General features: G+C 45.1%; 1 protein-coding gene across 1 annotated transcript in view; it reads right to left on the bottom strand.

Moving 5' to 3' along the window:
* Nucleotides 1–18,320, bottom strand: part of EHD4 (EH domain containing 4) — a 93,640-nt gene extending 75,320 nt beyond the window's left edge. The window contains exon 1 of the mRNA XM_049781554.1: nucleotides 18,054–18,320. Coding sequence (XP_049637511.1) covers nucleotides 18,054–18,289 — 236 coding nt within the window. The 5' untranslated portion in view covers nucleotides 18,290–18,320. The remainder of the gene's footprint in view (nucleotides 1–18,053) is intronic.
* Between the last annotated feature and the right edge of the window lie 1,369 nt (nucleotides 18,321–19,689).

Here is a 19,689-nt window from a genome sequence, read left to right as displayed (position 1 = left end):
TTCTTTATTTTCCTATGGAACAATTTATTTTAACATTTCTTGTAGAGCAAGACCGGTCTGGTAGTGATAAGTTGTTTCTCTGAGAAAGCCTTTTTATCTCTTCATCACACTTAGATGATAATTTTGGTTATTTTTTCTTTTCTTTTATATGGGGGTATGTGTATTTGGGCCATATCCAGTGTGGTACGGAGGGATTATTCCTGGCTCTGCACTCAGAAATCACTTTTGTCAGGCTCAGGGAATCATGAGATATTAAGGATCGAACCCAGGTAAGCTGTGTGCAAGGCAAACACCCATTTTGTTGGATTTTCTTTGCTGGCAGTTGGCTTTTTAGTAGTGTGAATATGTCATTCCAAGGTTTTCTATCTTGTAAGATTTCTGCTGAAAAGTCTCATGAGAACTTGATAGAGGAGCCTTTGCATGTGGCATTTTTCTTTCCTCTGACAGCCCTCAATAGGTTTAATTATTTAATTTGATAATATTTTTGTTTGTGTTTTGGGCCATGCCTGGCAACACTCAGGGGTTGCTCCTGGCTCTACACTCAGAAATTATTCCTGGCAGTCTCGGGGACCATATGAGATGCCGGAGATAGAATCTGGGTCAGCCATCTGCAAGGAAACACCCTACTGCTGTACTATCACTGCAGTCCCATTTGATAATTTAACAATAATATGTCAGTAGGTTGTTTTCAATTAAAAGATTTGGGAGTTTTCTCAGCATACTAGATAGCTCTGGCTAGATTTTTTTTTTCCCTGTTGGATTGGGAAGTTACCAAATATATTGCTTTGAATAAGGTCTCTGCCCCCTTCTCTCCCTTTTCACTTCCTGGTATTCCCATAACTGTTGTTTGCCTAACTAATAGAAGCTGATATTTCTCGTGGGTTTTTTTCTTCATTTTTTCTAAACCCTGTTTATCCTCTTCTGAGTCACTACTGTGATCTTATCTTCATTTTGATATTCTTTCTCCTATGAGATTGAGTCTGCTTGTTAAGCGTCTCATGTTATATTGATTTTTCTTTAATGTTCATTTGGAACATTTGAGTGTCTTCAATCTCCTTGGTAAAGTACCTGTGTACTCCTGTAGGTCTTTTCCCCCCCTCCCATCTTAGAGTTACTGCTTTGTGTTTAGATGATTTAAAAATTTATTCAGCTTTGTTAGGAAGATCTTCTCCATTCTTAGTCCATTACTTCCTCTAATTTTCTAGGGTTTCCCTCTGGAGACTTGCCACTTTTTCTTGAGGAATTCCATCTTATTTTTGCAAGTGGTTGCCTGCTTATGCATCTGAAGCAGCTTCTTTTTTTTTTTTTTTTTTTGGTTTTTGGGCCACACCCAGCAGTGCTCAGGGGTTACTCCTGGCTGTCTGCTCAGAAATAACTCCTGGCAGGCACGGGGGACCATATGGGACACCGGGATCCGAACCAACCACCTTTGGTCCTGGATCAGCTGCTTGCAAGGCAAATGCCACTGTGCTATCTCTCCGGGCTCTGAAGCAGCTTCTTATAAATAATTTATTGAATTATTATGAATTACAAAATTACAAAGTTATGTATAATTGAGTTTTAGGAGTGCAATGTTCAAATACCAATCCCTTCACCAGTGTCCACCTGAGGGTGGCCTCTTTTGTTTTCCTGCAGGTGGTGCTATGGATTTAGTGAGGGAATTTTCCTTTGTTTCTATGGCTATGATGGGGTGCAGGCTGATGACAGAGAACATAGTCAGTGCTGCCAGGGGTGGCTGCCACATGTTTCCCCTTAGGTTCTAAAGCCACACTGGTTCCCAACTCTGCCAATAGTGCTCCAAACAGTCACCATTTCTGGTGATGAGTAGGGGTGCTTACCATCTCTGATGGACGGGCATAGAGGAAATGCCAGTCCAGCTGTCTAAACTCCCTGGACTCAGTTTTCATTTTTGTCCTGAAGCTCAGGTAGCTAGTAGCACTCTGAGAGTGGGCCTGTTAATTGTATAGATATGGCCCTCTCTTGCCAGGTCAGGTCTGCCTTCAGGAATGGCAATTGCTGTGCACCTCACAGTTTGAGACTCTACTAAGATCCATCCAGGTTGCTTCTTCCATTCAGTTCCAGCCTGCAATTAATCACTCCTTCCAACAGATAGAGGAACACAATGTCTTTAAGTCAAACTTTCAGACTGGGAGTGTTCAAGGCTTTTCTGGTGATGTATAGTTGATTTCTGGTTATACTTTAACAAGGAGCTTTGTTTGTCAGCATTTCATTGTTTGACACATCTCATCATTATACAATTTACAAGGTATTTCATCCATGTTTCTTTTTTTTTTTTTTTTTTTTTTTTTGGTTTTTGGGCCACACCCGGCAGTGCTCAGGGGTTACTCCTGGCTGTCTGCTCAGAAATAGCTCCTGGCAGGCACGGGGAACCATATGGGACACCGGGATTCGAACCAACCACCTTTGGTCCTGGATCGGCTGCTTGCAAGGCAAACGCCGCTGTGCTATTTCTCCGGGCCCTCATCCATGTTTTTTATTACTTCACCTTTACTGTATTTGGTGCACATATTTATATCTTCAACTACAGAACATAAAACTGTTTACAAGTTAAAAGCTTGCATGATGTCACATTTAGCACAAGATAATAATTTTTAACATCCTGATGAGTTCTAGTGAGTCATTTTTTCTATGAATATAGTGCGCTATAATACTAAGGTCAAGACATTTAAAACAATTTTGTAGGTACTTTTAACAAAATTATTATTTTCACCTTCTCTCTTTGAACCAGGGTCATGGCTGCCACAACTACATGCAAGGTATCTTATCTCTTGCACTCTCTCTCCAGCTCACATGTAGCTTTTTTACTATTAGGTTTTCCTCATGCCATTAAACATGCTTAAAAACACTTTTTATTGATTATAAACTATCCTAATGCAACTATAAATTGATTTAGCCTGCCATTTCCTTACTGTTGGACATTCAAATAGCTTTCAATTTCTTGCAATTATAGAGGTAAATACCTCTCAATGAACATGTGCTTTGAAAGTTAAATATTTTTTGAGTTATTGTCAGGTTAAACAGTTTTTGTCCATTTTTAAACTATATACCTTCCTTTCAATATAAAACCTTTTGTTTTTATGTTTTTCTTTGCTTTTGGACCACACCCAGAGCTACGCAGGACTTATTTCAGGCTCTTTGTTCTGGCAGCACTCCTTGTGGTGCTCAGGGGACCATATGCTGTGCCACGGATTGAACCGGAATTGGCTGTGTGCAAGACAAACTCTTTAGCCTCAATACTATCTCTCCAGTCCAACCTTTTATTACTTATATATTTTGTGTGCCACATCTGGTTGTGCTTAGGGTTACTGCTAGCTCTGCATTCAGGGATTATTCCTGCTGGTGCTTTGGTGGTCTATAAATGGTGCCAGGAATTGTGAGCCTTAGTCTGGTGCATGCAATGCAAGAGTCTTACTCACTGTACTATCTCTCTGTCACCCCTTTTATTTTAACATCTTTCCCCCCTTTAATCATAATCACTAATATAATATCATCAGAACTGCTTTTTCATATGCATTATCTTTGAAACACCCTAGTAGCTATAAGAGAATGATGGGACTAAGAAACCGGAATTCGCTGGGTAGTGTCTTCCTTCCTTCCTTCCTTCCTTCCTTCCTTCCTTCCTTCCTTCCTTCCTTCCTTCCTTCCTTCCTTCCTTCCTTCCTTCCCTCCTTCCTTCCCTCCCTCCCTCCCTCCCTCCTTCCTTCCTTCCTTCCTTCCTTCCTTCCTTCCTTCCTTCCTTCCTTCCTTCCTTCCTTCCTTCCTTCCTTCCTTCCTTCCTTCCTTCCTTCTTCCTTCCTTCCTTCCTTCTTCCTTCCTTCTTCGCTGAGTAGTGTCTTTCCTTCCTTCCTTCCTTCCTTCCTTCCTTCCTTCCTTCCTTCCTTCCTCCCTCCCTCCCTCCCTCCCTCCCTCCCTCCCTCCCTCTCTCTCTCTCTCTCTCTCTCTCTCTCTCTCTCTCTCTCTCTTTCTCTCTTTCTCTCTTTCTCTCTTTCTCTCTTTCTCTCTTTCTCTCTTTCTTTCTTTCTTTCTTTCTTTCTTTTTTTTTTTTTTTTTTTTTTTTTGGTTTTTGGGTCACACCTGGCAGTGCTCAGGGGTTATTCCTGGCTCCAGGCTCAGAAATTGCTCCTGGCAGGCACAGGGGACCATATGGGGCGCCGGGATTCGAACCGATGACCTCCTGCATGAAAGGCAAACGCCTTACCTCCATGCTATCTCTCCGGCCCCCTCTTTCTTTCTTTCTTTCTTTCTTTCTTTCTTTCTTTCTTTCTTTCTTTCGTTTTTGCTCAGGGGTTACTCCTGGCTCTATGCTCAGAAATCACTCTTGGCAGGCTCAGGGGATCATAGGGGATGCTGGGATTTGAATCACCACCTTCTGCATGAAAGGCAAACGCCTTACCTCCATGCTATCTCTCCAGCCCTGGGTAGTGTCTTTTTTGAGTCTCTAATGATTTTTCCAGCTATGTATGGAATTTAAACACTATGGAGCTAGGATGCACTTTAAGCACACTGTTATCTCACTCTGCCATAACCTGTAGCTATTTCATTCTCCTTCCGTGCTATTCTAAGAGGAAGAGAAGAAGCAAGGAAAAAAGTTTACTGGAATTAGAGTAAATAAAACTTCCAATTTCTGCTTTTGATTTTTTCCCAGTCATTATCTGCTCATGATGCAAATGTATTATTTCCTATATTATGCTTTGTAATTTGCGAATCAGGTAACAGGCTTTAGGTTGATCTTGGAGCAATGTAACATTTATTGAGGAGGCTACCGAACAAGTATTTACATAAAATACTTTACTAAGGAATGCTTTTTTTCTTTGAATACCTATTTATAATCTTCCAGAAAGGTATCTTATCAAAAACAGGTTAAAGAAAAATGCAGGGGCCGGCACGGTGGTGCTAGAGGTAAGGTGTCTGCCTTGCAAGCGCTAGTCTAGGACGGACCGCGGTTCAATCCCCCAGCATCCCATATGGTCCCCCAAGCCAGGAGTGACTTCTGAGCACATAGCTAGGAGTAACCCCTGAGCGTTACCACTCAGAAAAGAAAAGAAAAATGCAAAAATATATGTATAATACAATATGTAAAATATATAAAATAATATGTGTATATTATGTAAACTTGCCCTATGCCAGAGGCCTTCTCCCTTGCCTGGGGAGTGCTGGGAGGCTTGGCAAGCCTCCAGCCATCCCCCTCTTTCTTCCCTGGACTCCAGGCCCTCCCTGGGTGCCGGCCCAGATGGCCAGAAGTGGGTTCAGGTGGACTCTTAGTGGTCCTCAGGCTTCCCCCTCCCTCTGTACTCCAGGGGGGAGGTGCATGGGGAGGAGGGCAGGCAGATATCTGGCTTCCAGTTTTCTCTTTGATTCTGGAGGCCAGCTCTTGCCAGGTATGGGGTTTGGGGAGGCCCCATGCCAGAGGCCTTTTCCCTCACCTGGGGAGTGCTGGGAGGCTTGGCAGGCCCCCAGCCATCCCCCTCTTTCTACCCTGGACTCCAGGCCTTCCCTGGGTGCCAGTCCAGGTGGACTCTATAGGGGTCATCAGGCTTTCCCAATACCTCTCCCACACTAATGGGAATGCGCTTTGGGAGGAGGGTGGGCAGTTGCAGCACTGGTTTATGTTGGGGCAGCCACTGGAAATTTTGTTACTTGGTCTCCATCTCCAAAACTATGCGGGGGCTAGTGCCCCCACGTGTACAATATATATTGATAGTATTATATGCATATATTATATGCATATATGCATAGATATGCATAATATCCATCTTGTATTGTGACCTTGATACTGCCCTACAAAGCTCATTTCTAATCTTTTACTGCCTCAGTCCCAACCATTATTTCCCCCCATTTACCCATGTAGGTGCAACACATGACATGAAGCTTACCACATAGAGTGATGAGTGCAGTTAGAGCAACAACTACACTGAAAACTATCATAACAATGTGAATGAATGAGGGAAATAGAAAGCCTGTCTTGAGTACAGGCGTGGGTGGGGTGGGGAGGAGGGAGATCTGGGAAATTGGTGGTGGTAATCTTGCATTGGTGAAGGGGGGTATTCTTTACATGACTGTAATCATACAACTATAATCATATTTGTAATCGCGGTGTTTAAATAAATATAAATTAAAAAAAAAGAATATATGTAAACTTGAACAATAGTGCCCACTGCTACCATAGCATTGACTTACTCCAGAGATGTGTTTTTTTTTTTTGTTTGTTTTTTGGGTCACACCTGGTGGTGCTCAGGGGTTACTCCTGGCTGTCTGCTCAAAAATAGCTCCTGGCAGGCACGGGGGACCATATGGGACACCGGGATTCGAACCAACCATCTTAGGTCCTGGACCGGCTGCTTACAAGGCAAACACCACTGTGCTATCTCTCTGGGCCCTGTTTTTTTTTTTTTTTTTTTGGTTTTTGGGTCACACCTGGTCACAGTCAGGGGTTACTCCTGGCTCCGCACTCAGAAATCACTCCTGGCAGGCATGGGGGACCATATGGGACGCCAGAATTCAAACCATCCTGAATAGGCTGCATGCAAGGCAATCACCCTACCCTTGTGCTATCTCTCTAGCCCCCAGAGAGGGTTCTTATGACACCCTGACGACTTGGTAACAGCAACAATCAGCTTTCAGGGCAGAGTTCTCTGCATTGCTACCTAATGGTGAGATGAAACCAGAAGATGCTCCATGTCACCCTGACTTTGACATAGGATCTGTACAGAAAACAAGATCTCTAACTACAGAAACTTGACTGACAGCAACAACCGTGATTGTGAAGAGCTTTCACTGGGACCACAGAGCAAGACTTTGGGGTTGGACAATCTAGTATGTCTGGAGCCTGGAGTTGGTCTTATGCCAGAATACTTCATGGGTAAGATCTCCCTATTGTTAGGACAAAGGTTTTTCCTTTCTATTTCCCCCATATTTTGCTGTGCCTATGCAAACAACTGCCACACACACACCTTTTTTTTATTGTATTTTTAAATCTATCTTTAAAAAAATAAAGCTTACTAAACCGTCTGCTATTGATTAATGACTTTATTGAAGATACAATAATTTTCACAAATATACTTGCTACTGAATTTTTCTTATTTCTTCTCTTCCATTTTATTTTTATAGTTTTTCTCCTTCCTTCCTCCCTTCCTCTGTTCCTTCCTTCCTCCCTCCCTTCCTCCCTCCCTCCCTCCCTCCCTCCCTTTTATTCTTGCTTTTTGGGCCACACCCAGTGACGCTCAGGGGTTACTCCTGGCTTTGTGCTCAGAAATCACTCCTGGTTGGGGCTGGGGGAGACCATATGGGACAACAGGGAATCAAACCGCAGTCCGTCCTAGGTCAGCTGCGTGCAAGGAAAACACCCTCCAATTGCACTATTGTTCTGGCCCTCTTTCTATTTTCTTTTTGTATTTTAATATCTTTACTTTTCATCATCTTAAAACAAATGTATTATGATCAGTATGTCAACTATGGGATGCATTTTCTTTAAATAAAAAAAAAAATTAGGAGCCTGAGTGATAGCACAGTGGTAAGGTGTTTGCCTTACATGCAGCTGACCTGGGATGGACCCAGGTTCGATCCCCATTATCCCATATGGTCCCCAGGTCTGACAGTAGCAATTTCTGACCACAGAGCCAGGAGTAACTCCTGAGTGACTCCACTGGGTGTGGCCCAAAAAAAACAAAACAAAACAAAATTTATACTTTTTAAAAAGTTTTGGTTTCGGGCCATTCCTGGTGCTAGTCAGGGGGACCATATGGGATGCTGGGGACTGAACCTGGGTTGGCTGTGTGCAAGGCAAACACCCTACCCTTTGTGCTATCTTCCAGCTCAGTTACATTTTTTTTTTTTTTTGGTCTTTTGGCCACACCAGGTGACACTCAGGGGTTACTCCTGGCTATGCGCTCAGAAATCACTCCTGGCTTGGGGGACCATATGGTACGCTGGGGCATTGAACTTCTCAGTCTGTCCTAGGCTAGTGCGTGCAAGGCATATGCCTTACGATTGTGCCACCACTCTGGCCCCCTCAGTTACACTTTTTGATGCAATAATTTACACTCATATGACTGACTCATCCTTTTTTTGAAGATTACTCTATGACATGCGAAAAAATTCATTATTGCATATGAATTGAAAGACTGTTGATTAAACAGCATTTTTCTATGATTTCACTTTGCAAACATGCCTTCTAAATTCACAATTGTCCAAGAGCTTGTAAAGTAAACTGTATGTCTTTTAGAAGTAAGCTTCTAGATGAAAGAGAATTTTATAACTTGAAGAACCTACTTTCTCCCTGCATTTTTCCTTAATTACCTGGCCCTAGAAGTTTGCCAAGCAGATGCAGTACAGGGGAATGGGGGAGGCAGACAATATGTAGTCTGAGTTCAGTGTACTGCCCATCAGCTCAGACTGTCCTGAAGACCCTCAGTGCCTTGCTCAGCACCCCCACATCTCAGACTCCTGAAACACCAGCTGCTTCCCCTAGCCCTTCCCAAGCATTCTGAACTCTGCTGAGGTGGTGTTACTGGTTTTAAATCAAATCTCTGGAATGCCTGTGACCAGGGCTCAGCACCTCCTTCAGTGCCCAGTTGCTGAGAGTTTTCTATATTTGATGATTTGCTTCCCACTCATTCCTCAACTGGCTGCCGCCTGGCTTCCATCACCACCACTCACTGGCATGGCTCCTGCCAAGGTCACCCTGGCTCTAGAGAGCGAATTCATAGGTTTGACTTCCTTGCTGCTCTAGAAGCATCTGAAGCTTCTGGCTTTGGTAAGCCATCTATTGTTTTCTCCACTTAGCACCCACATACCCCCACCTTTTTTTTTTTCTTTCTTATAATGGCATCCTTGGGTGTTACTTTTTCACATTAAAGCCATATGGTTTGGGGTGTGTGCACCTCAGCACCCTGGCTTGGGGACTGATAGAAGGGTGAATAGATGAACAAAATAATAAGATGAAAACTCAAGATTTGTTGTTTGGGGGCAGCACATCAAGAAGTGCTCCAGGACTAGTCCCAGCTCTGTACTCAAGGCACTTAGTTGTACCAGAGATCAAAGTTGAGCTCCAGCAGGTGAAGCATATGCTCCAACCTATGCAACTAGTCTCCAAATCCTGGGAACTTTCTTTTTTTTTTTTTAGCACTGGAGATAGATTCAAGATCTCCCACATATGAGGCAAGTGATTTCCCCACTATGCTACATCCCTGCCCCAAACCTGAGAATTTCATTGCAAATTATGCCTGCCCCCAACACCCACCCCACTGGCATTGCTGAGCTGGCAAAGGGGAAATGGCCACCTGCCCAGTCCATGAAGGACAAGTGTCTTAGAAAGAGGCCAACCTGAGGAAGCAGCCAGCAGAATAGAGGCAGACTTTCTGCTGTCACCTGGAGTCGTAGGCCAGGCCTGATGCCAGCCCTTACAGTTTACTCAGTTTCATGGAAATGGAAATGCATGTGTCTGTTTACTTATGTCTTTTTCAGTTTGACTGTCACTTCTAAGCAGAAGCACCCAAGATGGCTGGGAGCCTCTATCCTTCCCTGCTTTACTCCACCACTTTGTGTCTCCTCCTAGAGTCCTCACAAATGATTCTCTCTCATGCTTTGCCTCCAATGTTCACGATTTTTAGAGTTGAACAATTCTCTTTTACAGGCTTTGACTTCCAAAAGCCAACACTCCAACCCTCAGACACATTTCCTATGAGCTCCAGACCCCTGTAGGTCTGACACTCCATGCACTGCCCACCTTGCTGTCTAATGAAGCATAAATTTAAATCCAAACTCATCATCTGTGTCCTTTCTTCTGTGTCCATCTTGGTGAAGCACTTCAGTCCCACCATTTTAGTCAAGAACTCTGGGTCTCATCAGTGGTACCTTCTTGTCCTTACTTCCCAGTTTCCTTTGGGCTATAACACTGACTCATTGCAATTCCCCCATCCCTCTCTGTCCCTCTCCTATCAAGGCCCTTGTCACTTCCAACCATAATGATTTGATTCTTGTCCAGATTCTTTGTGGCACTCTAAGTTTTTGGATAACCAGGTCCATTCTGGTTATACCTAACAAGTCAACGTGTTTGGGTATCATCTAAATGAAGGGATATGAGGGCCTGCAAGCATGCTGAATGTGTGTGGCCTAGTTTTTACAAGCCAAACATCAATATTTCAGAGCAATATGTGACGATCAGAGCCTTTAACAAGAAAGACTGTGGTTTCGGGCCCGGAGAGATAGCACAGCGGCGTTGACTTGCAAGCAGCCGATCCAGGACCAAAGGTGGTTGGTTCGAATCCCGGTGTCCCATATGGTCCCTCGTGCTTGCCAGGAGCTATTTCTGAGCAGATAGCCAGGAGTAACACCTGAGCACCGCTGGGTGTGGCCCAAAAACCAAAAAAAAAAAAAAAAAAAAAGAAAGACTGTGGTTTCCAGGGGCTCTTGAGCCTGAATGAGGGTGAGAGCTGCTCAACTGGCCCACAGTTTTACTAATGGGGAACTCCAGGTGTGAGCCAGGCTGCCTCTAGTGACCGTCTTTGCTTTTTTTTCTTTGTTTGTTTTTTGGGGCCACACCTGTTGATACTCAGCGGTTACTCCTGGCTCTGCACTCAGAAATCATTGCTCCTGTCTTGGGGGATCACAAGGGATGCCGGGGGATCGAACCTCAGTCCATCCTAGGCTAGCGCTTGTAAGGGAGACACCTTACCTCTAGCGCCACCACTCCAGCCCCCTGTGCTTTTTTTTTTTTCTTAATTAGTAATTGAGTTTAGAGCTTTCCAAGGAATAAAGGAGGGCTTTGTTTCTAAACAGAACCCTACTCTTTCCATCTCATCACCCCCCTTTGTAAATATATTTTATTTAAACACCTTGATTACATTGTATTTGGGTTTCAGTCATGTAAAGAACACCACCCATCACCATTGTCCCAAATCTTCCTCCTCTCCACCCAACCCCTGTCTGTACTCTAGACAGGCTTTCTATTTCCCTCATACATTATCATTATTAGGATAGTTCAAAATGTAGTTATTTCTCTAACTAAACTCATCCCTATTTGTGGTGAGCTTCATGAGGTGAGCTGTAACTTCCAGCCCTTCTCTCTTTTGTGTCTGAAAATTATTATTGCAAGAATGTCTTTCATTTTTCTTAAAACCCATAGATGAGTGAGACCATTTTGCGTTTTTCTCTCTCTCTGACTTATTTTGCTCAGCATAATAGATTCCGTGTACATCCATGTATAGGAAAATTTCATGACTTCATCTCTCCTGACAGCTGTATAATATTCCATTGTGTATATGTACCACAGTTTCTTTAGCCATTTGTCTATTGAAGGGCATCTTGGTTGTTTCCAGAGTCTTGCTATGGTAAATAGTGCTGCAATAAATATAGGTGTAAGGAAGGGATTTTTGTATTGTATTTTTGTGTTCCTAGGGTATATTCCTAGAAGTGGTATAGCTGGATCGTATGGGAGCTCGATTTCCAGTTTTTGGAGGAATCTCCATATCGCTTTCCATAAAGGTTGAACTAGATGGCAATCCTACCAGCAGTGGATAAGAGTTCCTTTCTCTCCACATACCCGCCAACACTGTTTGTTCTCATTCTTTGTGATGTGTGCCAATCTCTGTGGTGTGAGGTGGTACCTCATAGTTGTTTTGATTTGCATCTCCCTGATGATTAGTGATATGGAGCATTTTTTCATGTGTCTTTTGGCCATTTGTATTTCTTCTTTGTCAAAGTGTCTGTCCATTTCTTCTCCACATTTTTTGATGGGATTAGATGTTTTTTTCTTGTAAAGTTCTGTCAGTGCCTTGTATATTTTGGAGATTAGCCCCTTATCTGATGGGTATTAGGTGAGTAGTTTCTCCCACTCAGTGGGTGACTCTTGTATCCTGGGCACTATTTCCTTTGAGGTGCAGAAGCTTCTCAGCTTAATATATTCCCATCTGTTAATCTCTGCTTTCACTTGCTTGGAGAGTGCAGTTTCCTCCTTGAAGATGCCTGTAGTCTCAATGTCCTGGAGTGTTTTGCCTACGTGTTGTTCTATATATCTTATGGTTTCAGGTGGATATTGAGGTCTTGAATCCATTTGGATTTTACCTTCGTACATAATGTTAACTGGGGGACTACATTCAATTTTTTGCAAGTGGCTAGCCAGTTGTGCCAACACCACATGTTGAAGAGGTTTTCTTTGCTCCATTTAGGATTTCTTGCTCCTTTATCAAAAATTTGGTGATTGTATGTCTGGGGAATATTCTCTGAGTATTCAAGTCTATTCCACTGATCCGAGGGCCTGTCTTTATTCCAATACCATGCTGTTTTGATAACTATTGCTTTGTAGTAAAGTTTAAAGTTGGGGAAAGTAATTCCTCCTATATTCTTTTTCCCAATGATTGCTTTAGCTATTCTAGGGTGTTTATTATTCCAAATAAATTTCAAAAGTGCCTGATCCACTTCTTTGAAGAATGTCACGGGTATCTTTATTTAAAAAATAATGGGACATTAGCCTGCTTCCAGTTCTGATATTTTTCATATTCTTTATAATTTCTTTAATTTATTAATTGATTGAGTTTTGGGCCACACCCAGTGGTGCTCAGGGGTTACTCCTGGCTCTGAACTCAGAAATTGCCCCTGGCAGGCTCAGGGGACCATGTGGGATGCCAGGAATCAAACCAGGACCCTCCTAGGTTGGCCGCAAGCAAGGCAAATGCCCTACTGCTGTGCTATCTCTTAGCCCCCTTCATAATTTCTTAAATATTACTTTCTTTTTAGTATAATAGCAAGTCCTTTTATAATAACATCTTAAGTCCTTCCTTTATTTATTTTTTATCCCCCACCTTCCCAATCTCCTTCCTTTATGGCTTTCCCACTCATCTATCTGTCTTAGTAGTAACTGTGTCTCATCATGTCTGTGCCAGGCCCTGGAAAGTTTCTCATTCTCAGAATTGTGATCTCATTTCAGACATGGTTGGCTCCTTGTTCCCACCTCTGGGCTATTTTCTTTGAGAAAAAAGAGGAAGCAAAATAATAATCACTAAGTAGTTCTGCTTTCTGCTAAAGTTACTGTAAGCCTCCTAAGCAGTAGAGAATCACTTCCTAATTCTTTTTCTTATTCTAATCATACCTAAAAAGACATTTTGGGGGGGGGGGTATTTGGGTCACACCTGGCAGTGCTCAGGGGTTCCTCCTGGCAGGCAGGCTCGGGGACCATATGGGATACCGGGATTCAAACCACTGTCCTTCTGCAGGCAATGCAAACGCCCTACCTCCATGCTCACTCAGGAGTTACTCCTGGCTCTAAAATCATTCTCAGCAGGCTTGGGAGACCATTTGGGATGCTGGGATTTGAATCACCATCCTTCTGCAAGCAAGGCAAACGCCCCACCTCCATGCCGCCTCTCCGGCCCTTCACACTAGCTTCTTAATGCTTCGTATTGTCCACATACCTTGTCACCCTCTGTTACATATGGGCCCACTACTCCCCTTTCCCTATAAATACTGTATTTAAGATATATACATATATTTTTGGTTGTGGGCCACACTCAGCTGTGCTCAGGGATCATGCCTGGCTGAGCTTCAGAGACCATATGAGTTCTAGGGATTGAGGCCTGGTTGGCTGCATGCAAGACAAACATTTAATCTGCAGTATTATTATTCCAGCTAAGGTTTTTTTTTTTGTTTGTTTGTTTTGCTTCTTTGGGCCACACCCTGTGACGCTCAGGGGTTACTCTGGCTTTGCACTCAGAAATTGCCCCTGGCAGGCTGGTGGACCATATGGGATGCTATGATTTGAACTGGGTCCCTCCTGGGTCAGCCACATACAAGGCAAAAACCCTACCATCATGCTATCTCTCCACCCCCTTAAAAGTTTTAAAATAGGGGGCTGGTGCAGTGGTGCAAGTAGTAGGGTATTTGCCTTGCAAGCATTAATCTAGGACGGATCGCTGTTTCCCATATGGTCCCCCAAGCCAGGAGCGATTTCTGAACGCCTAGCCAGGAGTAACCCCTGAATGTCACCGGTGTGGTCCAAAAAAGCAAAAAAATATATATCTTTTTAAAATACACTTATACTTTATTAAAAATTTCAAGGAAAACATCATACTTGATTTTCCTTACTTGAATGTTAAAATTTTTTTGTGTGATTTTTCTGAAAGTGGAGAGATTCTCAGTGTACAATCCAGCATGAAGTATAAAAATCCTCATCCCCTCTCCTGACAATGAGTGCGGGCACTGTGTGCATGGGCCCAAGGAGCAAATGTTCTAAATGTTAGGAATTTTGGACATAATTATATACATCAAGGATATTTGAGAAACCCCATATAGGAGATACATGGTAGCTGCTCTTTGCCTCATGTTTATTACTCTTTAGTTCCTCTTGTTCTTATGTTCTTTCAGTTTCTTTCTACTTTCACTTGCTTGCATACTTTTTGACATCCATTATAATTTTGACTTACTAGACCAGATGTAGAATTGACAGAAGGATTAAACACAGAATGAGGAACATTAAATACATTATAGAATGTCTTGTACCAGAAGACTAGATATAAAATTATTACTTTACTTATTTTTTTGTGCTGTCACTCCGGCCCTCTACAAATGTCTTCCTTAAGGCTTCTGGGCATAGGGATTTTTCTGGACGCATCTCTGAGATCTGTTTTTGGGTTTAGACAGTGGTTCGGCAGAACTCAACACCCACCTTTCTTGCTGTTCCTGATTCTAAAGTGACACTACCATTTTCCCCACACCTGTCTCTTCTCTGACCCATTCTTTCTTGCTGGTCAGAGGTAGAAGACGAATAGCTACTCTCATTGCATTCTCTGTCTTCAGAGAAATAAACATGCCAGAGACTATAAGTCTCTTCATCTGTCGTCTTCTACTGGAGAGACTAGACAAACTAGGGGTCCCCCTGGGGCTTGTGGTCCTGTGAAGGAAGTAAGCCCAGAGAATGCCCCTGATGCTGTCCTCTCCTTTGCACTAACCCCCCTCATAATCTCCTCAAAACAGGTGGCCCATCTACTGTTCACTCTTCACCCAGTCCACCTCGAGCCTTTTCAGTGGGATGAAGCACTCTCTTGACTTTCTCTTGATGCATGCCAACTCCTGTGCTTAAAATGAGATGCACATAGTGGCCTTGATGAAAGACATTTCTCACTTCACTACAGATTGTCACCTCCAGATAAGAATCTTGGACTAGGGGCTGGAGTGATAGCAGAGCAGTAGGACATTTGCCTTCCAGGAGGCTGACCTGGGACCCAAAAGACAAAAGCAAAATGAAAAAAAAAATATCTTGGACTATAAGAATAGGCCTGGCTTATAGCCACATTGAGCTCCTGGTGCCCAATTGACAGCAGCAAACTACCAGGTATTGATCAGCCTCTGCACAAAGACAGCCATGGGAGCAGGCAGGATCTAGGACAGACAGAACCCTGGGTTGACGCTCCCCTCTGCTCCCCAACTCCTCTGTTGGCCCTTTTGATTGGGGCTTTCCACCCAGAAGTGAAATATCTTCCCCCTTAGTGCTATTCTGAAACCAAACTTTAGATCATCACCAAACATCCTATCCACCTTTTTTGGTGGGGGAGGGGGCTCTGAGTGTCCTGGAGGCTATAAACAGTGACTTGCCACCGATAGAGCCAAGTTCAGTGCTTAGAAATGAAGGTTACCAGGGCCGGTGAGGTGGCGCTAGAGGTAAGGTGTCTGCCTTGCAAGCGCTAGCCAAGGAAAGACCAGGGTTCGATCCCCCAGCATCCCATATGGTCCCCTCAAGCCAGGGGCAATTTCTGAGTGCTTAGCCAGGAGTAAACCCTGAGTATCAAATGGGTGTGGCCCAAAAAAAACCAAAACAAAACAAAATAAAAGAAATGAGGGTTACCCTAATGGTGCTTGGGGGTCTGAAGGGCTACATCCAGCAGTGCTATTTTTTTGGGGGGGAGAGGCAGGCAGTGTTGGTGACTGAATCTAGGTTCTTCTACATGTGAGGCCAGCAGTGCTCTAGCCCTTTGAACTCTCTTCCTAGTCCAGTTTGACCAGCCACCTAATGACAAAGCCATTTAGGTAGAGAAGGCCTGAAAATCAACTGACTTCCTGATAAGATCCCTATCCCTGTGTCTGTCCTTGGCTCCAGGGCCCACTAGTAAGTGGTCTATTCTGACTTGAGCTGCCAGGAGTCAAATCTCTAAGGCCCTCATAAAACAGTGCTTAGCTGCTCTACAAGGCTCTCCCCAGATGATGAAGAGGTGAGGCAGTGAGAAATAATGTAAGAGCAAACTGCCAAAAAGATGAATTAATATTCAGGTGCATTGTGTTCTCTTGTCTCCAGCTTGCTTAATTGTTTTTTTGTTTGTTTGTTTTGTTTTGTTTTGGTGGGGACACCCGGTAAGTGTTCAGGGGTTACTCTCGGCTCTGTGCTCCACAGATCATATATGATGCTCGAAATCCAACTTGGATCTGCAGCATGCAAAGCAAGCTCCTTAGTTCCTGTTCTAGATCTCCAGCCCTCTTGCCTGCTTAGTAACCAGGTGTTGGGAGTAGAGTGAAGTAAAACAGCAGCAGCCAAGCTCATACACGGCATAAGGAAGAACCAAGGGATGGAATGTGTCCTGTGAGTGCCTGAGTCAGTGTCATTATAATTATAATAACGTCCAGGCTAATTTCTTCTCCTTTATCTGGTTTTTCAAAAGATATACTTCTATTCTTGAACCACTTGGTTATGATACTTTATTATTAGAACTGAAAAATGGGTGGAGTTATTAGACTGTAAATGCATTGCCATTCTCTTTCAAGCTACCCATTACCGTAATGTTTTTAGGCTCATTTGGAGTATTTGGGGTAACACACCTAATACTACTTTCTACTAACAAATGCCAAAGAAAACCATTTTAAAATTCTCTTGTTCGCTCTCCCTTGTGTACAATATTTCCTTTGAGTGTGCATGACGCTTCAATTCATTCATAGCGTCTCTGCGGGCCTGGATCAAACAAATTTCCTGTAGTGTCAACGACTCTATTTGTAGGAACTATGTAGGTCATTGGCATGGAGAAAAAAGAGGTCGCTACTTAATAGAAAAGGCATGCATCCAAATAGAGACTGGGTTTTTGGAACACCTGTTGGGACAGTCGTGAGATTGTTACACTCTGCAAAACCCTGCACCAACCCTGTAAGTGATCCCTATTAAACCATACAGGGTTTGGAGCAGGGTTTGGGGAAAAAAAACAACAACAACCAACTAGCCTAAGTGGGGGTGTGTGTGCTTAACTGCTTAAAAAGTAAAAGAGCCTCTTCCAAAAGCAGCTGGTTTCAAGTCCATTATTCCCTAGGAGAAAACACCAGTGGAAAGAAACCCTAAAATTGGAACCCTGGGACATGCTGCTCCGCGATCGCTTTTTCTGAGACACAGAGAATGTGACCAATATTTCCAGTTGTCGAGAGGGAAGGACCCACGTCAGAAACAGAAACTAACCCACAGTAACATGACACTCCCCCCACTCGGTGCCACTGGGCTCTGGGCTGGGGTGGCTGCAGTTGTTGCTAACTTCCTCTGGCCATTATTAATAAAGGCGAGGCTGCGCTGGCAAGAAGAGGGGGGGAAGCTCTGAACCCTAAACTCCCCAATGTAGTATTGAGGATGCTGACGAGCGAGGCAGGACAGGACGTCCAGCGAAGGGGGCAACGGACCATGCCGAAGCATGCATGCAATCGTGCGTGAATTCATTCATTCATTCATTCATTCATCCCCTCAGCCCTGTCATTTCCAGCCCCGGGCCTCTCAGCCTGGGTGCAAGAAGGAGATGCTTCTTAGAGCCCGTCCCCGGGCCCCACCCAGGCCAGGGTGACGGGGGTGAGGCCCATCAGAGGAGCACTTTGCCAAGAGCCACCAGGGAGGCTCCAAGTATTTGGAGAAGGGTTCTGTGAGAACTGTGAGGGGACCCAGTCCCTATGAGGGGGGGACTCGGGTGGCCGAACACCAGAGGCCACGCAGCAGCGGCCCCGGGGTTCTGTGAAGGGGGAAGTGAGGGGCGCCTGCAGGGAGCCCCGAGGGCGGCGAGAACTTTCCCCGGGAGGCGGCGGCTTACCTGATGAAGGTGGTCTTGCCCGTGCTGTACTGGCCGACCAGCAGGATCATGGGCTTGTTGTCGAAGTCGGCGTCCTCCAGCGCGGGCGAGTGGAACTCGTGGAAGCGGTACGCCTCCTCCAGCGGCAGCACCTTGCGCAGGTAGAGCGAGCGCAGGCCGCCCGTCACCGTCTGCACCGGGTCGGCGCCCCCGGCGCGCTCGCGCCCGCCCGCCTGCCGCCCCATCCAGCTGAACATCGTGTGGGCTGCCCGACGCCCGCCTTCCTTTCCTGGCCGGGAAGTTCGCACCGTTTGCGCCGAGGCTCCCTCGGTCTCGCAGCGATCCCCTCGCTCGCGACTCCCTCCTCTGGCAGGAACTGAGCCGCCGCGGGGGCGACTCTCGCTACCGCCCGGGATGGCCCCGCCCCTGCCCTGTGCCGGCCAATGGCGAGGCAAGACGTCACGGGAGCGAGTTAATTATTCAAAAAAGCTCAGCTAAGTCCTTCCTCATTGGGTCTCACGCCGAGATGGCCCCGCCCACTTGGGGGCCGCTGGACTGGCCAATGGCGAGACAATACGTCACGGAAGTGACTTTAGTATCAAATAGAGCTCTGATCAAGCCCTTCCTCATTGGGTCCCACGTCCAGACCGCCGCTCTCTCTCTCTCTCACTCTCCGTCTCCGTCTCAGGCTGTTACTAAGAAGCATCCCTGGTAGGGGCAGCGGCTCCGGTCTGAGGCGGCCACGCCCCTTTTCCCGGGCTGGCCAATGGAGAGTCAATACGTCACGGGAGCTAGTTTATTATTCAAAAGAGCTCTGCTCAAGTCTCTCCTCATTGGCTCTCTGCCAGCGCGGGGCGGAGGCGCCAGCCAATGGCGAGGAGGCCCCTTCATGAATTATGGATGATGGAATCTCTCTTTGAAGTGTCTCCTGGCCTGGTGCAGAGCTGACAGGTCATCGCGATGACCCGCTTTGATGGGCTCCACCTCAGGCCTTGTGGCGTCGGCTTCTGGGCAAATCTGAGGTTAAAAAAAAAAAATGAGGTAAAAAAAAAGTCTTCAGGGGCCGGCGAGGTGGCGCTAGAGGTAAGGTGTCTGCTTTGCAAGCGCTAGCCAAGGAAGGAGCGCGGTTCGATCCCTTGCGTCCCATAGGGTCCCCCCAAGCCAGGGGCAATTTCTGAGCGCGTAGCCAGGAGTAACCCTTGAGCATCAAACGGGTGTGGCCCGAAAAAACAAACAAACAAACAAACAAACAAAAGTCTTCAGAGACTGTTTAGTCTCCTGGAATGTTTCCCGGAGTCTGTCGGGCTTGGAAGTGGACGAGCAGGTTCTTGCTGTCTTTCTGCTGGCAGGTGACTATTCCCTGAGGTGAGAAGACAGACGGAATGATGAGAAATTTGGAAAGAAGGAAAGAAAGGAGATTGGGTCCATGCTTATGTTTTTCAGGTGTCGCCAATAAATTCTAGATCTAGCCCAGGGGTCTCAAACTCAATTTTTCTGGGGGCCGCAGGAGGCAAAGTCGGGGTGAGGCAGGGCCGCATAAGGGATTTCGCTTACCGAATATTTGCAATAAAAAATCGCATTGGTAAGAAAAAAATTCGCAAAAAATCGCATTAAACATTTGCATACCCCGAACGGAACTGTTCGGGGTATGCGAATA

This window comes from Suncus etruscus, chromosome 10 (assembly GCF_024139225.1).
Source record: "Suncus etruscus isolate mSunEtr1 chromosome 10, mSunEtr1.pri.cur, whole genome shotgun sequence".
NCBI lineage: Eukaryota > Metazoa > Chordata > Mammalia > Eulipotyphla > Soricidae > Suncus > Suncus etruscus.
The sequence above is the reverse complement of the archived record's forward strand: the minus strand, read 5'-3'. Positions and strand labels throughout refer to the sequence as shown.